The 24,752-nt window shown below is 38.6% G+C and overlaps 1 protein-coding gene across 1 annotated transcript in view; it reads left to right on the top strand.

The window, feature by feature from the left end:
* The window catches only part of LOC132852464 (neuronal PAS domain-containing protein 3), a 220,285-nt gene extending 199,107 nt beyond the window's left edge, over window positions 1-21,178 (top strand). The window contains exons 7-12 of the mRNA XM_060879687.1: window positions 4,801-4,919; window positions 8,113-8,306; window positions 9,036-9,142; window positions 15,059-15,206; window positions 15,554-15,669; window positions 16,763-21,178. Of these exons, the coding sequence (XP_060735670.1) occupies window positions 4,801-4,919; window positions 8,113-8,306; window positions 9,036-9,142; window positions 15,059-15,206; window positions 15,554-15,669; window positions 16,763-18,156 (2,078 nt within the window). The 3' untranslated portion in view covers window positions 18,157-21,178. The remainder of the gene's footprint in view (window positions 1-4,800; window positions 4,920-8,112; window positions 8,307-9,035; window positions 9,143-15,058; window positions 15,207-15,553; window positions 15,670-16,762) is intronic.
* Window positions 21,179-24,752: the final 3,574 nt, after the last annotated feature.

Below are 24,752 nucleotides of genomic sequence, written 5' to 3'. Positions count from 1 at the left end.
CATATACATTTTATTAATTTATTGAAAGATCAGGGGACACACAAATCTGTTTGTTTACGTACATCTGAATGTCAAGAAAATAGTGTTTAAATATATATGCTAAACACTGCAGTGTTTCTGGTTCATATTTATAGATATCACACAGATGTGCTCATACAGTCGCGCCTCATCTGTCCGAAGCATTCTGTAGGGCTCTAGAGTTCTGCTCGAGTGTTTATGCTCTCGCTATGTTCACAGCTACATCGTGACTGTTTGTGAGTGCATGTCCGCCACATTGTAGTGGATCGCTATGGAAACAGGGACATGTATGTACACACATACAAACACACACACACACAAACACACACACACCTCTAAAGGAGAGGCCTCATGGGAATCTGCTAAGGAGATTGTTTATGTGAGCATCTATAATTTAAAATTTATAAGATTTTTGCATTTACTGTATTATGGGTTTAAAACTAACTTTAAATATATTTTTCTGGCAAAGCTTTAATTCCTGTAATTCATATTTTGTATCTGAATCCAGCTAGCAGTCCCTCAAAAATTAGCACAAATAACTTCATCTGGGCCTCCAAGCACCACCATTTCAACTGACATCTACTGTACCTTGAGTAAGCGAGCTTTCTCAGGCTGTGACCTATAGTGGCATGTCGTGTGTGTGAGAGTCTCACACTGTAAACAAAAACTGAGAGAAAGGGACAGAGTGGACACCAGGACCTGCCAGATTGTTATTGATGGTCAACACTCACAGCACGCAGAGTAATACTTTCAAAATCTCATCACTTACTCCTAGAGACAACTATTCCCCAGGGTTTCATCAAGAAAATTAATCCCGGAGCCTTCCGAACTATAAATTACTGCGCTTTCACACAAATGATATCCTCCCTTTAATATCATCTCAGATATTGTCAGTTTTATATGAGCAGCAGATTCGCAGTAGGAGAGTGGTGTATTAGAGGAGATTGTATTTTAAACTTGCAAAAATAGTCTGCTGTGTTAAAAGCTGACCGAAGAATTCTGCGATATATTCATGGATTTAAGAGCTTTATGTCATATTTGCAGCACAGCGTAAATCCTTCAGAGGTGGGAAGAAGAAAATCGCAACAAAATTTTTAAAACAATGAAACAGCACAGAATTTAAATGGCATTTCACAAAAAACATACCGTATAGCAGGATGTCAGTCTGTAATGATGGAATCAAATATATATGATTGTCCTTTCACTCAGTGCATATAATAAGGCATGCAGATTGCTAATAAGGCAGAAGATAAAACCTGGAGCGCTGTGGCCTGTGGACTGGAGTCTGATCTGTAGGACACACACACACACACACACACACACACACAGGCCTTGTTCTGCCTGCACACTCCCATAATCTCAGTCATTTTATCTTTAATGATGATGCTGGGAATCTCCATCACATCCTGTACATGCAGGATCGTATCCTTTCCACTCTATGCTGTCTACAAATATATATTTATTCTGGCTCAATCAGGATTATTATTTCATTTTGAATGATCTTAGAGTAATAGTCATTTGGTTACATAGTATCTGGTGGTATACAATAATTAGAATGATCCTGTTAGCCTAGATTATACTGTACATTTATATGGAATCACATAGCAGACACTTCAATCTTGAAGCGTTTATATGCAGCAGATTTATAGTCTACCTGTCACTGGTGTCAGCAGCAATACTAGGCTTTCTGACTGAGACATGCACGTAGAAGATAGCTGCGCAGAGAACAGCGTGAGCAGTATCTAGCATGCTTGGGTAAAAAAGGAAATACATTTTTTTTTCAATTACACCAAATATAAATGGTCAGGAATTTATGCTTCTTTAGTTTTGCACTGGAGCTCTGAAACTGATATGAGTAATAGAAATTATCTAACAGCCAAAAATGACATTATTAAGATATATAATTAAGTCACTTTTAAATAAACAAGTCTGTAAAATAAAAGAGAGTCTGTATTCTGAGTTTCGAGCAGGATGACATCATCTTCACGTAAGCATTTCAGTTCATTTCAGTTCAAATAAATTAAATTTCCAGTTCAGATGAATTAAATCTCAAGTTTAAATAAATTTAATTTGCAGTTCGATTTTAAAGAGTCTGCTTCTGAAAAGCATCAGCCCAAACTGCTTCGAGGTGATTTCTCATAACATTACAGTGTTCTGCTACATGAGGAGGGTTTGATCAGTTCATTGCATTACGGTAAGCTACTGTATGTTTGAGGAAGGTATTTGCAGAAAAGATTTTAGGACATAGAGACCTTCATCACTAGTTAGCTGGACTAGTAAATTAGAAATCACGTCAGTAAAAAACAAAGGAAGCATGTGAGCGAGTAAACACGTCTTGGTGACATACTGATTGACTAGATTTCTGGATGAGTGGAAAACTGTGACGGTTGAGGTTCAGAGAGCTGCAGCAGCTGTAAACTATACCAAATGCCTCAAATGGTATTGTGACACACTGATAATAATAGTAGCACAAGTAACTGAGAGGTACACAGACTTATGTTGAAAAAAAAGAAAAGTGTCACAGTAATAATGATGATGATGATGATGATGATGATGATGATGATGATAATAATAAGAATAAGAATAAAAATAAGAATAAGAATAAGAATATGTGGATAGACGCACACATTTCAAGCTGGTGATCTTTTCCCAATAATTTTAAGATCCTCTCGTAACTGCTGCATCTTCAGGTTCTTTACTACAAAAAAAAATGATAATTCATACAATTCATATTCCAGCCAATACCTGCAGTGAGCACTGGTAAAGGGCATGCTGTAAATGACCTCTCTGCTTCACGTAGTGTCAAAGAAAGAATGCTGTATTTCTTTAAGCCTGCCACATGCCTAATGAAAATGCAGAGTTCTAAGGGCTTCTGATCTTGTGTTTTAGTAAAATAGAACTCTACGCTTGACTGACAGCTCTGATCTAAAGCATTTAAGTGTAAGTTTTGATCTCTCTGCCTTTGATTAAAACTAATGAGCTCATTTAATTCAAAATGGGAATCTGTGATAAGAGAAATAAGGTTGATGTGATTGGATTAGAGAGGCGAATTAAACTCTTAGAGCTGAAGTTTGTGCTTATGTAGTGTATTAAAAAGCAGTTGGCGTATTCTGCTGTGTTAGATGATGAGAAAAATTTCATAGTAATTCATATTTAATCAGAAGAAATGAAATGACTAAATATAACATGGCTCTGCCTTTTCCCCAGAGTGATAAAGGACTAGTTAGATTTTAAATGTCATTTAATTCACGTCTTCAGAAGGGGAGAGAATCACAGATTCATGAGAACGAGAGAGAGAGAGAGAGAGAGAGAGAGAGAGAGAGAGAGAAAACAGATTTACAAGATAGACAGTATTCTCCCCTTTCAGAAGGAAAGAGAGAAAGAAAGAGCTTGAGCATTTTAATCGAGAGAAAGGGAAAGAGAGAATAGGAAAAAGGACAATTGCCATGTAACAGAAACTGTGTTCTCTCTCTCTGTGAGTGTCTCTATTTCTAAAGCAATGCCACTACACTTTTGTCATATAGAGTGCAGTGGAGTTTCTCCTTGTGTCTTCTGAGTAATCTTATTCCACTCAAGTCTCCCAGTTCTGTCCAAGCGCTCGTGTTCTGTCTCCTGAGCTCTCGGTCTGATATGCAGAGTATTTCCAACTGAATACTGTTCAGCTCCTTGTTAGCACTGCAAACCTTCAACTGAGGAGACAGAAACTTTCAGTCCTAGTGGTGATGTTGTTAATTAGATTTGAAACAATTAGATTTAATTAGATTTAAAGAGAACCTGCTGTATACGCATATTTAGTATTAAGTCTGTCTCATTCCCAATATTTCTCCATATCTGTGAAGATGCTTGCTTCTACTCGATTCATAAAACATCTTTAATAATTTGTCTTGAAATTATTCACATTTAATTCAATATGGAACTGTATTATAATGCACATTATTACCATTTTTGGTAAGTTTTTCTCCAAAATCTTTTTCAAGATACAGTAATGCTTCATCATGGTTAGCTTTTAGAGATGACAGTAATTCAGACTGTGTCCTAAACAATACTGGCATTATCTAAGAAGTTAATAGTTTATGATTATATTACATGATAATAGTTTATGATTATAATACAGACTTCCTTTGCTTCTTAGCTATTGTTAGCCTTTTATCTCTAATATAAAAAAAAAACAAAAAAAGCAAATGGCAGACACCAAACATGCCATGGTTAATGTCTCGGCTAAATTCTAAGATGAATGCTATTTAAGAAAGTTGCACCTTGTCAGCTGAACGCACTTTTAAAATCAACCAGAACGTTCTTTGTGCTCTGAATATTAGCCGTCAGTCAGCATGAACAAAATATTTACAGCTTAGCATTTTGTGTTTGTGTTTTGACATTAAATGTAATCTTATGGACTTCTCCAAATCTGCACGTTTTATAATCCTCAGATGTCTAATAAAATAAAATATTATGTCATGCTAGCTTTACAGAATGTGTTTGTACAATATCATAAAGCCTATAGAGCAGTTATCGCACTAGAACAGGGAATTGTTGCTTTTTGAGGGCATAATTCAAACATTGTCAAAGTTCTATTGACATTTGGTTTTTCCTCATTAGGTTGTGCTCTTCCATTAAACATCCAGCTCTAGATGATAGAAACTCAATGAAGGCTTCTTACAAGCCATCTCATCCAGCCGAGCTGTTTAATATCATCTCCTCTCCAGGGCTTAACTGCGCACTACCATATTGGAAAAGTAATGTAAAGTAATTGGATTTTTTTTTCTGTTGTGTTTGCTCCTGCAGTGGAGTCCAGCAGTCCGAGTCACCTCTCTCCAGATAACACGTTGGAGCGTTCCTTCTTCATACGAATGAAGTCCACGTTGACAAAGAGAGGCGTCCACATCAAGTCCTCCGGCTACAAGGTAACGCCATGTCCCGGGGCCTTCTGGCTCTTCAGTCGAGCAGCTAAATCTCCTTGCACTCAATCACAGCTCCCCTGTGTGTGGTAATACAGTGTGTAGCGGACGTTGGGCTGAATATATTACGTTCGCTGTGCTGACAGCTTCTGTGGCTTATTTGATTAGAGCTGTTTTGGGATATGCTGATGGATTTTACACAAGCAAGTCTCACATTTTGGCCTGCAGACTAGAAGGAGCTCTGAGTTGTGACTTTCATTTTTATCAGTACATGTGCTAATTGATTTGTTCATATTAAGTCCTTTCTACAAATTTAAGCACAGAATGTTTTATAGAGGCTTGTTCTTGAGGCTTTAATCCAAATGAACAGAGACATTGTGCATAAGAAATTTTTAAACACTCATTTGATACTCTGGATTGAACATATTCTAAGTAGCGGGTGTGTTTTAACATCTCATGCCTTAACGCTTTTATTCTTCTTTTTGGGAATGTTGGATTAATGTCTCTATGTAGGATAAGTAGGATATACATGGGAATGATAGACAGAGAGACAGCCATCTCCCTCATGGGTTTCTCATCCCCCTTCACTTTGGCTTCTTGGCAGCGTCTGTCTGGACATGGATTTGATGCAAATAAGCAAGAAGCTACCCCACTGCATAAATATTCGCATTTGTAAATGCGCCTTATGAGTCACACAAGAACATTTCTTATTACATTTATTCTGAATTAAGTTAACCCTCACATTGTTACATAATACAAAGGTCTGAATTTTGCATTTGGCATACCAGCATTAGGCGATAGACAGGATTCGGAGAGGCGAGGTGCACGGCACGTGGTGGCTGCTTATATCCCCTCTTCACTCTGGAGGTCAAATCAAAGTGAATTCCTCTCCAGCTTAAGCCCCTCTCCTTTTTCAGCATATCTCAGGATTCATCTCATTTAATGCACTCATGTAAAAGCTCCACGTCATTATTTGTGCTGTATCACATTTCAAAAGCACTCTAGAGAATGCCTAGGAACAGATGAATCTTATTTCTTATGTATACCTCCACTACATTCACCAAACAGGGGGTGAGGGGCTGAAAGGGCGAGAGAGAGAGGGGGAGAGGGAGAGTGCATTGTGTGCTAAACCATGAATTATAAAAATTGATCCCTTTGTTATGTTGGCTTGTATTAAATTGAGATATGCTATGCGCCTGCCTCTCACCGCAGCCGTGGCAAGCCCTTGCCGTGTCAGTTTGCATTTAGCAGCCTGAGCATATTTAATGTTTTTGCCAGAGCTTATGATGTTCTTGCCAAGAGCACTCCTGCAGCAATTCACTGCCGACACTCTCTTTGTGGCATTTACTTCAAAAGTTGTATTTTCAAACTAACTTTTTGATGCCTCTAGCTTTGGGCTTCTAAAAGGATCATTTCCATTTTGTATATGTTTAATACATTTAAATGTTTATTTACTGAAAGGACCATGGTCTTTGTGTGAAACTGTGTTTTGTGGTAACATGTATCTCACAGAGACCTCCTCTCTGGAGTGCTGCACAGTTTATGAGGCGACGCAAGTGGGTTTGATATCAGCTGGTAATTAGACATTTTCTGTCTCTGACACTGTGCTGTGATGTCTTTTTTTTGAAGGCTGGCAATAGCTGTGTTAAGTATCTCTACATGCCAATCCCTCAGTCTCATCCACACTGCAGACTGCAGACAAATACAGACCAGCCGAATGCCAGCTACACATTGCAATCTTGTGCCAATTCCTCCTCAAGCACAACATCCATTCGGACCCAGGCTTCCCTCGAATCCCTGGATTTTTTATTTTTTTTACGTATTATAATATTCAGCAGTCACAGAGACACCTTTATAATATTTCAAATCCAGACTGTATGTGAGCATTTCATAAAACAAATTCCAATCATGTTTCGTAACACAGTAGAATGACTGACATAGATTAAGCATTTCACAATCCGTTTTTCTATATGATGGTCTCTAAACTATATTACAACACCAGAGGTTTCTGGTTCCATCTTTCTGTTTGCATTTCAGCAATATGTGTTGTATATTTCCAATATAGCATGGCTTTGAAGATCCAGCCATGACATATTGAAAAAAGATAAATAACATCAGTCCCCCACAGTCAATAACCCAGACACAAAGTAATGCTGTTATCTGCAGGGAAACAAATAGGCAACTGTTTATATAGAGAGCAGACAAGGTAGCACATCTGCCTAGCCAGATGCTCTACCTATGGATGCAATACCTATGGAGGTTAGATCGGGTTAATTTATGCTTTAAACTATATCCTCAATAAAACTATTCATAAAATATATTTATAAAAAGTACTGATTATAAAATGTACATACATATTCAATTAATGAAAGAAATAACAATAAAGAAGCAGAAAAATCATGGAGTTCGAACGGGAATCAAATTGATTGTAACATATCCTGGAAAGTTAGAAACTCACTTAATCGCTCTCTAATTTGTTAAAGCTTTTGATGTCTCGAGTGTTAAAGCAGTACATTCCAGCTCCAAATCCAGGCTCAGAGGAGGCCTCGTTTTCTTTAAAGTGGTAGTCGCACAGTCCTTGGTTTTGGTCTTTTCCCCCAGTGGAGCAGCCCAAAGCATCAAAGCACGCTCACGGCCTGCGAGAGAAGTGACTACAGGGGCCAAATCTGTCTGTATGAATAAGAAGAATAACAGCTCAGAGGTGAAGCAGTGAAAACCCAGTGTCAGAAGTTTAAAAAATTACAAAACAATTCCCCTCTGGTTTATCTGGCTGATTAAAATGGATAGGCTAAGAAAATAAATAAATAAAAAACGCAGGGTTGCCGAACTAGTCGTTCTCTCAAGGCAAAATGAGGTGAAGAGTTTAAAGCTTTGTAAAACTTTAAAGCTAGACAAACCTAATTAGCATCTGTTCTTTGTTTTATGTTTTGATTATTTTATTACATTTTAATATTTCATTATCAGTGTATTTTTCCTGTCTGTCAAGAGCAAGAAAATTCTTCATAACAGCTGACAGCTTGCTATGGTCTTGTCCAGGTTAAAAATACAGTGTATTGGGATTATATTGAGATTATTACTCACAGTGCAAGCTCCCTTCCCAATATTTGAATGTAGTTGCCCAAAGATAAAGCACGTGTATTTCATTTTATGAACTGTGGACTTCTCTCTGAACTGGTTCCATCTTTCTGTTTTCTCTAAGGTGATTCACATCACGGGCAGGCTGAGGATAAGAATGGCGCTAACGCACAATCGCACTGTGCCCAATCAGATAATGGGCATGGTGGTGGTGGCTCATGCCCTCCCTCCCCCCACTATTAACGAAGTTCGCATCGACTGCCAAATGTTCGTCACACGGGTCAACATGGATCTCAACATTGTCTACTGTGAAAATAGGTAACAGCCTTGTTCCTTCTGAAGTGCAAGATCAATGTCATTAAATCTGATGAGGTGTTGATTTGGTCATTTATCACTTAAATTCTAAATATTATTCATCCTCATCAGTTGCTTAATTTCTTTAATTAACCATATGTGCTGAGGCTCCTGCCACATCTATCGTTCTTTTGAAACTCAGCCCAGAAAGACTTCATTTTTACTTTCAAAACCTCTGTTACTATCAAAGGCATTTCTGTTCTGCAAAATGAGAACATCCTAATTTGGTCTGGCTTGAAAGGAAGCGTCTTATTAGTTTTATTAGTTTTATTTATGTCTCAAGGATTAAAGTCACCCCAATGGCTGCTGAATTTTTTACTGCTCCCTTCACTTAACATATTTATGAGGGAATGGCATCTGGCCAAGTCTATTGCATAGTTATCATCATTGGAAAGCTTTTTTTTAACATGCCGTTCAATCTTAGTCTTATCCTGTAAGAGTCCGGCCAAAAAAAAAAAGATTTAAAACCTGTTAGTTCTGTTTTAACTGAATTAGATTTGTATTAGTTATAGAGTTTAACATACAATCATTATGAAAGAATTAAGAGAATGATTCATTTACTGAAGAATTTGGAAACCACTGATGCTTTACTGCATGCACTTGTTTCAGTAAAGATCTTTTGACTGATTCTCTAGCCTTGGTGCATCACCGTAACAAAAAGATAGTGAATTCTATGTTTTCCTTCCCCTCCAGAATTAGTGACTACATGGACCTGACACCTGTGGACATCATAGGGAAAAGATGTTATCAATTTATTCATGCCGAGGACGTGGAGGGCATTCGGCACAGCCATTTAGACTGTAAGTAACTCCAGGCCTTGTGAATGGTAACAGTACCATCATTCATAAATATTTTCTGCTGATTTTATTTGAACAGAATTTGTATGGATGCCTGCACTATTTATATGCTCTGCTCAAGCACAACAGCATCTGCTCAAAGTCACCATCAGCTGAGAGTCGAGTAAAAACATAAGCAATATTTTCCATGGTTGTTTTAATACAGTCAACTTGTGTCAGTTTACAAGCAGTAATAAGTACAGTAGCTGAAATGCTCAATTTCTCTAAGGAATGCTGTCATGTAGTGCTGTTTAGAAAAGCTTCCTCTGGGATTAGATTGTTCTTCAAAAACAATGAAGAACAAAAAGAAATGTCATGTTGAACAGCTGAAAAAAATAAAGTCAAAACATATCAATTAATCAGAAATTATAGAAATGAAAAATGGGAATCATTACCATTTAGAGCATTAAGATGTGTGTCTGTCTTTTTACAGTGTTCTTAAAGATGAAGCATACTATCAGTATCAGCTTTGTAAAGCTGTTGTAAATGATGCAGCTGTGTGTTTAAGACTGCATTTGAGACTGCGTGTAAAAATGATCTTCTGTGGTTATTTTAGCTAAAAAGCCACAAGGTCGATGACTGATACAATGCCAATAGTGGATAAGAATTTAACATTTGAATATAAATCCAGATTTTTTTTTAGACCTAGCAAACATAAACACTGCACCAGCTCAGCATTTTATGCAAATATACAATAATAATACAAAAATGAATATCAAGTAAACACTAAAAATTGTGCGCTGCACTTAAGTCACATTTCCATGTTGAAGAATGGTTTCAGACTTAGCTTGAAGTTAAGGAAGCAATAGTTTACTGCATTTATTTTTCTAAGCTATAAATGATCCTTCCTTTACCATTACATTACCAGTGCTACTGAAGTCTACCGTGTCATTTAGTACTTAAAAGTATTAGAAGTTTTGACACCCATAAGCAAACTAAAAAAAACTATAATGATGGACAGATTTGGCATTTACCAAATTTTAGTGAATTTAGCTAAAGAGCCATAATGTAACCAACTTTTAAACACATGTTCGATTGTACACTATTTTTGAAATATTTATTTCTATTTTCTAAGATAAATTATAGACTAAAACCCAGTATGTATACTAAAAGGCTAATTTGATATAAAGGGTATAAACGTGTTCTTAGACTGTGTTGGTTGATGTCAATTTAAATATGATTTAAATTTCAACAGCCGACGTATTGTTGTACCACTAATTTTAAGCAGTCTAAAAAAACAGACTAAACTAATTAGCTGGAATATATCTAGCCTGATATTGAACATCATTGATTTTTCAATCCATTATTCTACTTTAATGGGACACTTCTTTGTTTTATATCCTATGAGCACAAATGATTTACTTTTCAACATCGTCTGTAGTGATCAAATAAGAATAATCACAATTTATGGCTTATCTGTCATTTCACCTCTTGCTTCTGTCGCTCAAAAACCATGATGACGCCACTGAGAACAGGAACTGGAGCAGATTCCTGTGTGTGTCTCAGTGCTCCTCTCAGGTTTAAGCTGCCCTTCTCCATATACAGCCAGTGCATTTTGATAACACCTTTACACCATGAAGTGTTTATCTTGGCAAATACCCCACAGGAATACTCTTTAAATTCTCCACAACCTTTGGCATGTTTTACTATCATCGTTCTCGGCAGGAGGGGCACTGACTGCCTGGAGGTGCGACTGTGCTTTTGAATATCCTAAATCATCTGTTAAGTGTGTTTTGGCAGGACACTTTTTTTCCTGTACTCTCCACTCGCCTGCACGTCATGGCAGAAATTCAAAACGTCATTGAGAGCAGCGTAGCGTTTCATACAGTAAATGCACGCTTGCCTCGGCAGCAGGCAAGTTGCCATTATTTAAGTAGTGAGGGATGAGGCACACAGGTGGGGCGCGGGGGGGGGGGGGGGGGGTAAAACCCACACTTTATTAGGTGTTTGTGGAGGAGGACGAGTGTCCTTGGGGCTGTTGGGTGAATTTGAAGCTGTCTGATTAGATATTGCAAGTTCAACTGAATTAGAGTGCAATTACCGCTGCACTGCAGTGTCCCTTTGCCTTAAAAAGCCACCAGATTGGGTCCATTAGGCCTTGATTTGAAACCCAGCAGAGAGAAAACAGAGAGGAGTGCATTGATGAGGGAGTTAGAAGGCTGAGGGCGGCCCAGAACCACAAATCTCCAGCTGTCCCTGTCTGTCTTACCATCTATTACATATTACAATGCAGGCAATTAACATAAAAGTGGAAGCAATGGCAAGGGCCAGCTGCAAAATTGATGTGTGATAAAGTCGTACAGTATTTCGCTTAACATTTTATCATGTGAAAGCAAAAACAGTAACTGCTCAAAGAGAAATCAGTTTAACTGCAGATTTACTCAAATTCAGTCAGTAGAAATATTATAGCATTTATACAAGACTGAATTCATAAGAATTTATATGATACAGTGTCGTATAGAGAAACTTCTAGATGAATAGGTCACTTAAATTCATAATTAAGTTTAATCTCAAAGATTGAAGAAATTCGGTTGTCATAAATCGGCTTAAAGTTGACAAAATAATAAAATTACTGATGTTTTAAATCCAGACGCACATTTTGCACATTTTGATCAAAATACAATAATGAAATTAAATTCCAAGAAATCTTTGGCTTGCTCAGAGAACACTCTGCATGTATAACCTGACTGACCATTCCAGCTTAGTTTGACACCGTCATCGCTGTTCAGATGAAGGGCTCATCAAGCGGAGCCAGGAGTGTGTGTTGAAGAAGCAGCGACCATTCCCAGTGCAGCCGCTGCTCTGCTGATTGCCAATCAGAGAATGACATCAGGTCATGCGAGGCCATCAGATCAGCTGGAGTAAGGGAAATGAGAGAGACCGTGGCTTGCTGCACTAACCTCTCTGCTCAATAGGGCAGCCAGCTCTAACACACACACACACCAGCACAGTAACTGGTGTTACACTACAAACAGTGCTTTCATTGCTGGTAATATTGTGATGCCTTTCATAAATACATATCAGGAGATACAAAAAAAGTGGTCAGATTTTTTGCAGGGGATGAATAAATATTTAAATATAGTAATTGTACTTTATTATTTTATAGTCTTTGGAGCCCTCAGTCATTAGAGCCTTGTTATTTGTAGTAGGGTTGCCATCAATACACCACTGAATTCTGTGCTGAATGAATGTTACTGAGCCATCTATTCCTCCTTTTGCTGCACAGAAATCAATGTTTTTTCAAAGAAGTCAAAGAACTTAAACTGTCTTCACCCAATTATTCAACTTGACAGGGTGGCTGTTCCTTTCCTGTTCATGTCCAATTTTTCTCTTGAACCTTTAAACATACATAACAGTCTTGGAGGTGCACGGAAGACAAAAGCAGTCTACATATATTAACAATGTACTCCAATAGTCATCGCCAGTCCTGTATATTATTACAGGTTTTGTATGTATTTCTTTCCCTCCCCGCCATCAGTGTGCAACATTGCATTTGTTGTATTTGTTCTATTCAATTTTCTGTAACAAAACGAACATGGCTGGATGTGCTTAGTCTGGTGTGCAAACATCAGCTCTTTTCAAAGGTATTTGATGTAAGCAGATGTTTCCTATCTGCAGAAATGTAATGTGACAGAGCTGACCTCACCTGTGTCAGCCACGGATCAGGAGCAACACACCATAAATTAACAAAAGGCTTTCCGCTACACAGCTAAGCATCTTACGCTCTGTGTAAATGCTCTGTGTGTGGGTGTGTGTGAGTGTGTGTGTTTTTACCAGCCTAGACAGTGGGTGGGGGCTGGGAAGAGATAGCTGAGAAAAGTGTGCAGAAACCCCAGGAGAGGGAGGCTGTGTGCCTGAAGGCAGACTCATAGAGCTGCTCTCTGTAGACTAGTTCAAACTGACTTTAATGAAAGACTCCCCTCACTACTTATTGAGCTTAAAGACAGACTCCACCGTCTGCAGCAACACAGAAAAATACACCTGATACACACAGCTAAGTATATAGTAATTTCCTTTATTAACAGATTAATTACAAATCAATCTGTAAGTGTTAAAATGCTGTAAAAAATCAGGACATCTGTTTAGATATGTTTTTGTCTATTACTTTATTTTACTGAGAACATTCAGGAAATTAGTTCATTCATTTGTTTTAGGATACGACTGTGTCTTTCTCAGCATAATACATTTCAAAGTTTGTAGGTGTTCACATTATCATTTGTTCATCCTTAAGAGAACATTCCTGTAGTCGTTTCTGTAGCTCAGGGTGAGGGTGAGCCGGACTACTACACAAATACACAACTACTACAAATCACAAAACACCACCCAGCCTGTTAAGAAGAGCTCTGCCTCTAGCCAGGAGACTTTTACCAAAGTCTGTCCCACTCATTCATAAAAGGCTTGTCTTTACGTTAATACCCCAATGGACTGCAAGGACTTTTCCATAAAGCAATTTCACGGGTGTAAATGACTTGCTTTTATGTGACAATGACTCCCCATGCCTCTCCCGCTGTGAATGGGGGCCATGTTGGGTAAAGGGTATCTGAAAGGTAGCTGCTATTATGGAATGTATCCAAGTGATTAAACGGAAGTGAAGGACAGAGAACCTGCATAGACAGAGAGAGAGAGAGAGAGAGAGAGAGAGAGAGAGAGAGAGAGTGCCCATCCTCCAGGCTAGCCTGAGGCTTCAGGAGAGAACAGCTAGATTAAAGATGCCGTATTCCTTTTAATGCCTCCAAAGGCTGCAGAGATGATTCTGAGAGAGAGAGAGAGAGAGAGAGAGAGAGAATGAGGGGGCGGCTTCATTACCACTAAATCAATAGCGCAAACAGGTCCTGATTGATTTAATGGCAGTGTAAGTGAAAGGGGTTAAAAAATAAGGCTCACCTGCACAGCAGCAGCACCAGGCTGAGGCAGGGCTGCAGTGTATTGATGGCAATGCAGATGAGCCCAACTCATTAAGACAGAACCAAGCAAAGAACAAGCCTGGACTACGTACAGACTCAGTTTTAAAATGAATAGCTGGATTTCCTTTTTTACTTAATATCGCTGCTTTTGAGAAAATACATAAATCTCTTGGATGAATTTAAACTCATTTCTATTTGTTACTGTGGAAATCATTTTGTTTCCTGAAATGAAACACTAAGTTTAGATTCCCAGGCTTTCAGTATTCTGGAACATAGTGTGTACAGTGAGGAAATGGTGAAGGTTATAACAAGGGTATGAACAATAACCACAGTGAACAACTCAGAAAAACAACAAATTCCTTTCAGATGTTTGTTTATCTGGTTTTCATTTGTCCCCTTCATTTGCCAATGAAAGCAGACAATAAGTTAAATCAATTAGCATAGCTTTGGATGGTTTATTAAACAATCTTATTTGTGTGTAGTGGGGTTTTTTTTGTATATCTAATTCACCCAAAATCAGTCCTTTTTTTTATTTTTTATAAATGTGGCTGTATTTAAAGGAACATAAATTCGTGACTTAGTTCTGATTCGGACCATTTTAGCTTTACAGAAAAATGATTCATGCAAATACATATTGGTTGAGATAACATTTAGCACTTAATTTAGCCAAATTTATTGCAGCCAGACAAGGACACAGTATAGGAGTAGTCTCAGACAAGGACATGGCTTAGGAGACAGTGCAAGCAGACACAGCGCACTCTGCTGAGCCAGTGTGGGTACTGTACTCTTATGAGGAAATGCCAGATGCAGTACAGTCCTTTAGCACTGCCAAGTTCAGTCTTTCGCAACTGAATAAAATAATTACTTACTTTTATTTAAGAAATGATCTGCAGTAAAAACTTATAATGTAACAAAGCTTACAATATATAACACAGTTACTAACAATTTTCTCCCCTCTTTGTTTCTCTCTTTCTAGTAATGAATAAAGGTCAGTGTGTGACAAAATACTATCGCTGGATCCAGAAGAATGGAGGCTATATATGGATCCAGTCCAGTGCCACTATTGCTATTAATGCCAAGAATGCCAATGAGAAGAACATCATCTGGGTCAACTATGTGCTTAGGTAAACAGTGCTCCTTCAGTTAAGTGTTATCCCAAATTACTGTGACGCTTATTTGTCAATTCCCATCAGAAAGCTAGAGGATTTCCATTTGCAATTGCGAGGCAAATAAATAGATCTCTGTAAGCCTCTATTTAATCTCCTCTCCCTTTGTGTGTGCGAGCAGCACCTTAGTCTGTGATCATTAGAGAGATGTGTGCTCGTGAACACTGGATCAATCAGGATGTTTAAAATGTTCAGGAGCAGCAAGTGTACTCTAGGTTATTTCACCTTCATTCCACCATGTACTGGAAGCAGTTCAGCTCTGTGAATAATGCTCTTCTCTCTCTCCCACTTTTTTTTTTGGACAGTAATCTGGAATACAAAGACACTCCCATCGATATCACACAGCTTCCAAATTTGCCAGAGAAAGCCTCAGAGTCCTCGGAAACATCTGACTCAGAGTCTGACTCAAAGGATAATTCTGGTACAGTAAACTATTTCTTCAAATCTAGATCGTACACATTCTATGAACTAATAAATTACGGTTATTACAGTAGAATAAAGGCTGCACAAATAAGGTTTAACATTTTAGCTGCTTTCATGTAGTACAGAGACCATACCATTTCAAGTGTTCACCTTTCATGAAATGGCCAATTATGCCCTGCAAGGTAAAGAGGCATGAGGCTTCAACACTCCTAGTAAACCTGGTTAAAAGGTTGATTAAGCCTGGGCAGTCAGCTGGAGATATTAATTATGCATTCCAGCAGAAGATTGAGTGTGATTCCATAGATGGGTTTGGGGGCACTGAGAGGATGAGGTAGACTGACAGGTTGGGGAGGGTGCCAGCATATTGCCTCTTGGCACCTCAGCATGGCCAGCCCTCTGCCAGCCTTCATCATAAAGGTTACTGTCTGTGCCAGTTGCAGCTGGACTAGATCATGCCCTGACTCCTTTTTCCTCATTTTGTCTTACTCTTCCTTGTTCACTCAATCTCACAAGGTACTTGGCTCACTTCTTGTAGCACCAAACCACAGAAAGAGTGCATTTGAGATGTCACTTCAATATGGCAGTGATGGGGAACAACAATGATTAATAAGCCACACTGTTCTTTCCATTATAAAAGTAATCAGGGAACTTGACCTAAAGTGGAAGAAACTGGAGCATTTAAAGGACACCCATGACTAAAGAAGTGACATATGAGTCACTGAGTGATGATTAATTCTGCTATAATGCTGTTTGGTTTAAAAGCTTTTGCTTTCCAAAATATTATATAGTTGTTGAATCTCAAATCAGTGATGAAGGTCTATTAAAAATCTGCAAATGCATCACACATCATTTACAAATAAATGGCTTTAGTAATTTAAATATACAATACATGGGAGTTAAAGCTTACCGAGTATATGCGGCTGCCCTGTGCTATTGCCTGATCAGTTAAAATACATTTTTAGTTTAACCTGTTTTAGAGGAAATGCACTGGATTGGTAAATGTTATTCATGATGGGAGAAATAGCAGTGCTCATGATAAATTCTATGATCTTATATGTTGCCTAAACAGTACTGTCTTCTTTTTCTTTTAGAAAACAATGATAACTCCAAGTCAGATGGGAAAGGAAATCAGTCTTCTGAGAACAGTGAAGAGCCAGAGTCAGACAGTAAGAAGCCAACCAGACACTCTGAGCAAGAGATGAGGCATCAGGAGGAGGATAGTTCCAGTAATGCAGAGAGCCAGGAGAGTGAGGACAGCTTGGAACCCTCAGATTGTGAAGCCGAGAACAAGGAGAGCCGATTGGCTCGTCTCAGTGGTCTGCCCATTAAAGTGGAGCATTATGGTGATGGTGAAGGAGCAGAGCTTCACAATTCTCTTTCATCCTCCTCTGAGGAAGAGGACGAGGAGGAGGAAGAGGAAGACAATGATGAGATTATGAAGGACTACCACAGCGAAGAAGAACTGAGTGGTCCACTGACAAGTAAAAGGCAGAAGAGAAAGAAAAGGAGGAAAAAGCAGAAATGGGAGGGCAGCCGTCAACGTCTGCGACTTTCACCACCAGAGGATGTCACAGCGAGTCCAGGAAGTCTGGATCCAACACTGGGAGAGCAGCCGCCGCTACTGCCACCTCCATCACCCACGACTGCCTCAGTGCTCAAGATCAAAACAGAGATGGCAGAGCCTATCAACTTTGACAACGACAGCAGCATCTGGAACTTCCCGCCCAACCGGGAGATCTCACGCAATGAGTCACCTTTCAGCATGACCAAGCCTCCTAGTGGCCATGAAGCCTTCCCCGCTGCCATCCCTGACTCAGTCCTCACTCCACCAGGCACTGAAGGAGGAGCAGGCATCAGGAAGCCCAACTTCACCAACAGCAGCAGCGGTAGTAGCAGTAACAGTGCTCCCACCTCAGCCGGCCTGGCACCCTCACTGTCTAACTCCTCAACTTCTGACCCCCTATCACCTCCACTTTCAGCCTCGCCACGTGATAAGCAGCAGGGCACACCCACCTCCCAGAATTCTCTGCTGTACAGTGGCGACCTAGAGGCCCTTCAGCGGTTACAGACAGGCAACATGGTGCTTCCTCTGGTGCAGCGTGTTGCAGGCACACTGGCTGCCACCAGCACAGCAGCAGCTCCACGTGTCTACACGGCAGGCACCATTCGCTACGCACCTGCTGATGTCACACTGGCTGTGCAGGGCAACCTGCTACCCAGCGGCCATGCCGCAGTCAACTTTGTGGACGTGAACGGGCCTGGGTTTGGTATTGATGCCAAGACACCTATGGAAATGCTCTACCACCATGTGCACCGGCTCAACATGTCGGGTCCGTTTGGTGGCGCAGGCACCGGTGCCAGTCTCGCACAGATGCCCACTGCCAACGTCTTTACCACAGCGGAGGGACTATTCTCTACACTTCCCTTCCCCGTCTACAGCAATGGCATCCACACAACACAGACTCTTGAGCGCAAAGAGGATTGAAGCAAAACACTGAGACCATATTACTGTGTTCAATTTAAATCAAGAGACTCTTTCGAGGCCTATGACTGTGTTTCAAGTTGGGGGTGGGAATTAATTGTTCTAGCACTTTGAATTTCAAGCAGTTAAGCTTGTGTAATTGAAACAAATGGTTTCTCTTCCTGTGTCTTTCTCTATTTCTTTTTCTCTTTCCCCTCTTCTTCCCTTCCTCCTCTAGAGCCAATGACATTTTGTTTAAACAAACTAAACAGGCTCATCTCTATTTCAGAGTTCCTTTGAGCCAGAGAGAATTCACCACTCAGGTGTGTGGTTTCTCCATGGTGAAATAAAATGTGCTTTTTTTGACTTCATTACAGTGCATCCTTATTAGGATGTCTTATGTATTTAAAGGCAATTCACAAAGGAGATAAAAAGAAACTGTGTTTTTTTTTATCAATAACTTGATGTGATCAAGGCTGACACTGACAAAAGGATGTTACCCTGTTTGACATAGTTGAAAGGGTTATAGGGTTCTTTCTTAACGAGGGAATAGTATTTTAGAAATAATGCTTTTCTTGGTTTTTTTTTTTATAGCTCAGATTTAACTTACAAATCATGCATTTTAAAAGCAATTTTAGCCGGGTATTGACCTGATCCGAATGTTACTACAAACTCCCAGGACTTTGGAACAGGTCAGTGTGAGATTCCTCCAGTTCCATCTTCCTTTTGCAGATCCATGGTGCTATCATCAACTAACCCTCACTCAGCTGGCTGACGTAGGTATTGTTCCAGAGCGCAACAAATGATGGCTTGAGAGATTTTCTACTGAAAACTCAAACCTCTAACAGACAAGTTCATTTTTCTTGTGTTTATCCCCTGCGGAGTGTGGAGAAGGGTTTGGCTGTGGCTCAATCTGATTGAGTCAGAAAAGGGATTTGGACCAGGCTGTGAATCATTTCTTACCCCTCAGTGTAACTGAGGCTAATTTTTACATCATAAACTTGAAGATGAATGTGAAACTCTAACAGGCTTCTCTCAGTTTTTTTTACTCTCCCTTCGCATATTTGAAGCCTAGTAGCTTTTCCCATCAGTCTCCCAAAATCCCCCTACTCCTACATGAACTCTAAAAACCACATATCAACAAGATTGTAATAAGGACATGCATTTTCAATCAAAAAAAATGTGTTTTGAGAAATCACATTCCTAATTTTTTTCCACTGTTGCCAAAAAAAATTACCGTCACAGTTTGGTGTCAAGACACTGTGAATTTGTTTGGGAAAAAAAGAAAGTAATAAAAAGGAAGAAAACTGTCGCTTCATCTTTTGGCAGCCATCCATCACGTCATCTATTACCAAGCGTGATAAGCGTAAACGTGTACAATGTGTAAGTGTCATTGGCTGTCAGTCCTCATAGCGATTTCAGTGTGTGTTACTATATGCAGTATATACCGAGCTGATGTAGCTGTTTCGTCCTTTGTCCTCTCTGTGCTAGTGTGGGCATGGACGAGGGAAACACTCGTTCTCCCTCTCCTTCCCCTCTACAGTCTTAGTGAACCAGTGGAGGTTAGTGGAATTTGTGTGGTGGCCTTCCAATGTAGTGTCACCTTTTTGCTGCTTCTTTTCTGTCTGTATTATTTTCTGTTCCTGCTATTGCTTTGCTGTCGTGTAGTCTACAGACCTCTCTCTTCCTCTCAGAGATAAAAGACTCTTAACTAGCTCAAAGGTTTAAGGAGCCATTTTTTTGCCACTGGGGAATTCTGGGATTGCGGTCTCCACCTCAATACTGACAAGGATAAAACCGAAGTAGCATTTAGATGTAACGTCTGGAACCTCAAAGGCCTAAGTTGTGAAACATTCCCAGAGTCCCTTGTGCTTCTCATGTGCATTGGGTGTATTTCATTGGTTTCCACCAACCAGTTGACTTCAAGGACCCTGCAACTCACAGGAAGTAAAAAAAAAAAAAGAAAAATTACAAAAAAAATCTCAGTATTTCAGGACAATAAACAATTTTAAGGATTTCTAATGAGAAAAGAAAAAAAAATCACTCTATAAAATCTATTTTTATAGGTGTTTTGAAAATGCATGTTTACCAAGTTGATTGTTTGGTTTACCTGATTTCGTTTGGTCCAGCAGCTTTGCCAGCGTTTAGTGTTTTTTAGTCTGTCCAACAAGGCAAAGGGGGAGCCTTTTTGTCTTTTTACTGAATCAGGCTACTCCCCTACATCAGGAAACTCGTCTCTGTGGTTTCTGTGAAAATGTGTTGTTACTCAAACCCAGGTCATGATATTAATGTTTTTAAAACCGATAGCTGCTGTTGGGGCAGTTGCAGGAGAACTTGGCGTCACCACTGGAGCTTAGCGTCTTAGATCCTAGAGTCTTAGCTTTTTTTACATTACAAAAAGTTGTGCTGTACAGGGGGGTGGTTCAAAAAAAAAAAAACACTGTGGACCAGGAAATACACCCATATGTTACAAACAGAACAGCCGGCTGAGCTGTCTCAGTGTTTCTGTGTTGTGTCAAAATGATTGCTGGTGATTTAATCTTAAACTAATCTCAGCTGCTGTCAGATAAATAGTGTTTAAAAATTACAATATGATAAATCACTTCATTACCTGTGAAAACTGTGTCTGTGTTTTTAACTATTTCTTGTACAATTATACAGATTCTTTTATGAGGAACTTGGTGCCAAGTAGATGAATACGGGAGAAAGGGATTCTCTTAGTATCAATGTTAACAGTGTTATAAATTCTAAATACAAACAAATTAAAATATTAAAAAGAGAAAACTATGGTACTTTTTTATTTTTGTTTTTTTTGTTTGTTTGTTTTTCAAAAAAGAAACAACTAACTGAAGCTAACTGAGTGCCTGGCTTGTTTTTTTTTGTGGAAAAACATCTTTTCATTTACCATAAATAATGCTGCAATTCAGAAATGTACATACTTCATTTTACAACAGAATTCTTTTATACTTTTGTAGGTTCTCATCAGTTTAAGCAAACATGTCATACATGGTTGTCTTTCTGTAATTTTTTTTTTTACCATCTTACAGGTGCCATATTCATAATAAACTTCTCTCAGATTTGTTACTATCTGGCATCATTTCTTTCCCATTCAGTTCATCCTAAGTGAATATCACACATCACTGACTTCCTTCTTTGTTTATTTTTCCAATTTTTTTTTTTTTTTTTTTTTTTGACGTTTCCAGATATATGGCCGATTCTTCATTCGTTCATGTCATACTTGGATTCACAACTCACGGGATGTGATGGACCACAGCTCTCGTTCTCATCCTGACACGTTCATAATCCGCACCGATTTACTCTCCAGGGCAGCGGCAATGCAGTGCACTCAAATACCTAGTTGTTCAGTAAGCGCTCATGGGTCTATGTGCTGCTCATGATATCTCACAATATCACTCAGTTTGGGTTTTTAATTAGTAGGTTTTAATCTAGGCTGTGCTGTCCGTTCTGCCATACTGATCTCACTGTAACTCCAACAGCAAAAAGCTGAATAAATCGGGAAAAGCTCATTTTAATAGTGTTTTATTTTAGAATTTATTTAGGATTTTTTATTATTATTATTTAATCAATAGCTGTTGCTTTGTGTGAAAACAAAGTGAAGTATTACAACTTTCAAAGCTGCAAAGCACAGTCACTTTTCTTCCTGTTCCTCTTTTTGTGACTCTATACCTCAGACTCTCTATCATTTCTTCCTACCTCCATTCCAGTTTCCCTGAACTCCTTCCCCCCTCTGCCTCCTGACTCGAGGCTCTGAGGAGAGGTCACAGGCAAAGCCCAGCGAAAATCTCCAGCCAACTTTAAATATTTCACGCAATTTTAAATGAAGGTTATGAATGATAGATCACAGGAAAGAGAGGCAGGGAAAAAATAAGCTTAGACCTGAAGCCTCTCTAATGACCACAAGCTGTCCATCTCCCCAGTCTGTCCTTATTGGGAATCAGCTTGATGGAACTCTGCTCATATTCATGTAACCTCAACAGTATCTAGAGAGCTGTGACAGAAGCAGCTCTGATCCTAAAGTAAACACACCTTTCCACATTCTTATGCACATGTAATATCATCTAAAGCAGCAATACACTGTACAGAGCAGTAAACAGTAATACATTAAGGTTTACTACGATCACCTTTCACCTTTAAAACTGTACGCATTATAGTTCTCCTACGCACACTGCTCTATGAATTTATAAGAAAACCAGCTGGTAAGTTGTTTTAAATATCTTTAGTAATCCACCACAGCACTCTCTCTCTCTCTCTCTCTCTCTCTCTCTCTCTCTCTCTCTCTCTCTCTCTCTCTCTCTCACCTAGTTATCCTTACTCCAGTTTTGTGATCTAAAAAGTGGCCATTATGAAACTTTCTTTAATGATATACACAAATTCCTCTTCAATATATACTTTTTTATAATAACAATAGTTTATGAAAATAAGGCAATTTTCTAAGCAGTTATTCACACAACCTGTTACTTTCCCAATGCTATGTATAAATAAATCAGGAAAATGTATTTGTATTTGACGCAAAGTACCAAATTCAAAATCATATAATAATAAATAAATTATTTGTCTATCATAATATAAAAATCTACATTTGTATGAAATTAGCACAAATAGCTAATTATTTGGCTATTTAATTAAGCAGCACTAGCCGTATGCTGCTTTATAATATATATTCTGCATTTTAGATATGCTTTAATGATAGGAGAAATGAGAAATATATATTTTTTCCTGTTATGTCATAATATTTTAATATTTTACTACCTACTCTAGTATCTGTTCTGTTGATGCAATAAACTTTCTGCAATTTAAATACATCAAAATTTTAGATTCATCAAAAAAATTCATTTTAAAAGAGGGCATAATCACTGACACAAATTTGTTTATTATATCAATAACAGATAATGATTTTTAAGTTTATGATGGGGTATTTTAGGGTTAGACATTATAAATCATGGTGGAAAAAGACAGGTGACTAAGAAGCAAATTTACTGTGTGGCAAGAGTGACATCAAGTGTGCAGTTCAGGACTGTTCAGTCCGCAGCAGTCTCTACATACATATACTCACCTAACACTTTATTAGGATCACCTGTATTAGCCAATCGTGGGGCAGCTTGCGTTTGTATAACCTCATTCAGATACAGGACAGATGCTCTGGGGAATGTACACATCAACCATCAGAATGTGGGGGGAAAATGTGATCTTTATGATTTTTACTGTGGCGTCATTGTTGGTGCCAGACAAGCTGGTTTTGCTAAAACTGCTGATCTCTCTAATTTGACTCTTAGCAGCATGAATTCATTAACGCAATCTGCCTTATATCTACAGTCCAGGCTGGTGTAGGTGGTGCAATCATCACCTGAATACCACAGCCTGACTGAGTATTGCTGCTGATCACGTGCATCCTTTCATGTCCACAGTTTACCATCTTCTAATGGCTATTTCCAGCTTAATAACGCACCATGTCATAAAGCGGAGATCATCTTAAACTGTTTTTTCTGAACACAACAATGTGTTCAATGTTATTTCCAGTCACCGGATCTCCTGTGGAACATCTTTTGAATGTGATAAAATGGCAGATTCGCAGCATGAAAGTGTGCCTGAAAAATCTGCATTATTAGTGTGAAGCAATCATGTCAACATAGACCAGAATCTCAAAGGAATGTTTCCAACCTCTTATTCAATCTCTGCCACAAAGAATTGAAGGTGTTCTGAGGGAAAAGTCAGGCCTTACCCAGTGTAAGTACAGTGTTCCTAGTAAAGTGCTCAGTAAGTGTACATGGCCACAGGACAGCTCATCTACAATAATATGCCATGAGCTTACGACAGCCATTTAAATACAAAAATAGTATTAGCTGTTTTTCTGAAACATTTTATTAGTGTCCAATGCATCGTTGTGCATAAATGTTAGAAAATCGATGCAAAAAAAATCAGTGCATATGACCTTTCATATGACATATTCAGGTTTAAATGCTGCCTGGACCTACAGAAGCAAGTAAGAGCCAAAGTTTGCTGTAGATGTGTGGCAGATTCTTTATACAACTGTGCAGAACAAACTGCTAGCTGATTTCCTTATCTAACTGTACAACAGTGTAACCAAAATAACTAATGCAGCTTTATAGGCAGATGATGATCATGCAGTTACAGTTCATTGCTTTTATAGTCATTTATAAACCATTCACTTCATAAATTCTCTGAAAACAAAACTTCTTTTTATTTGAGTTACACAGTCATGTAACTTTAAAGGATTTACGTTAAGAATAAAGCACTGTTCTTTCATGCTATTAAACCTTGCTGCTTATATTACAGCAGAAAGTGAATTGACATCTCTTTGTGTTTGTATTCTCAGACTCCATACCTCTATACTGTCCATGTGGCTACTCCTGCACAATAACTGATGATTGGACTGGATTGGATTGGAATAACTGATACTTCTCCCATGAATCTATCTATTAAAATTCTGAGTAATGTACATTGCAAACAAGCATCTTAAACCCCAATTCATCACTGTTTCTGTACTCTTCTCACCATTTCTTCCTCACCATCTTAAGATGCATTCTAATCATTTAAAAATTATAATAATAAATCTAATATTTCTAAAGCTTGTTCTTTTC

The sequence above is a fragment of the Tachysurus vachellii genome, chromosome 10, assembly GCF_030014155.1.
Source record: "Tachysurus vachellii isolate PV-2020 chromosome 10, HZAU_Pvac_v1, whole genome shotgun sequence".
Lineage (NCBI taxonomy): Eukaryota > Metazoa > Chordata > Actinopteri > Siluriformes > Bagridae > Tachysurus > Tachysurus vachellii.
This window is presented reverse-complemented; position numbering and strand designations above follow the sequence as displayed.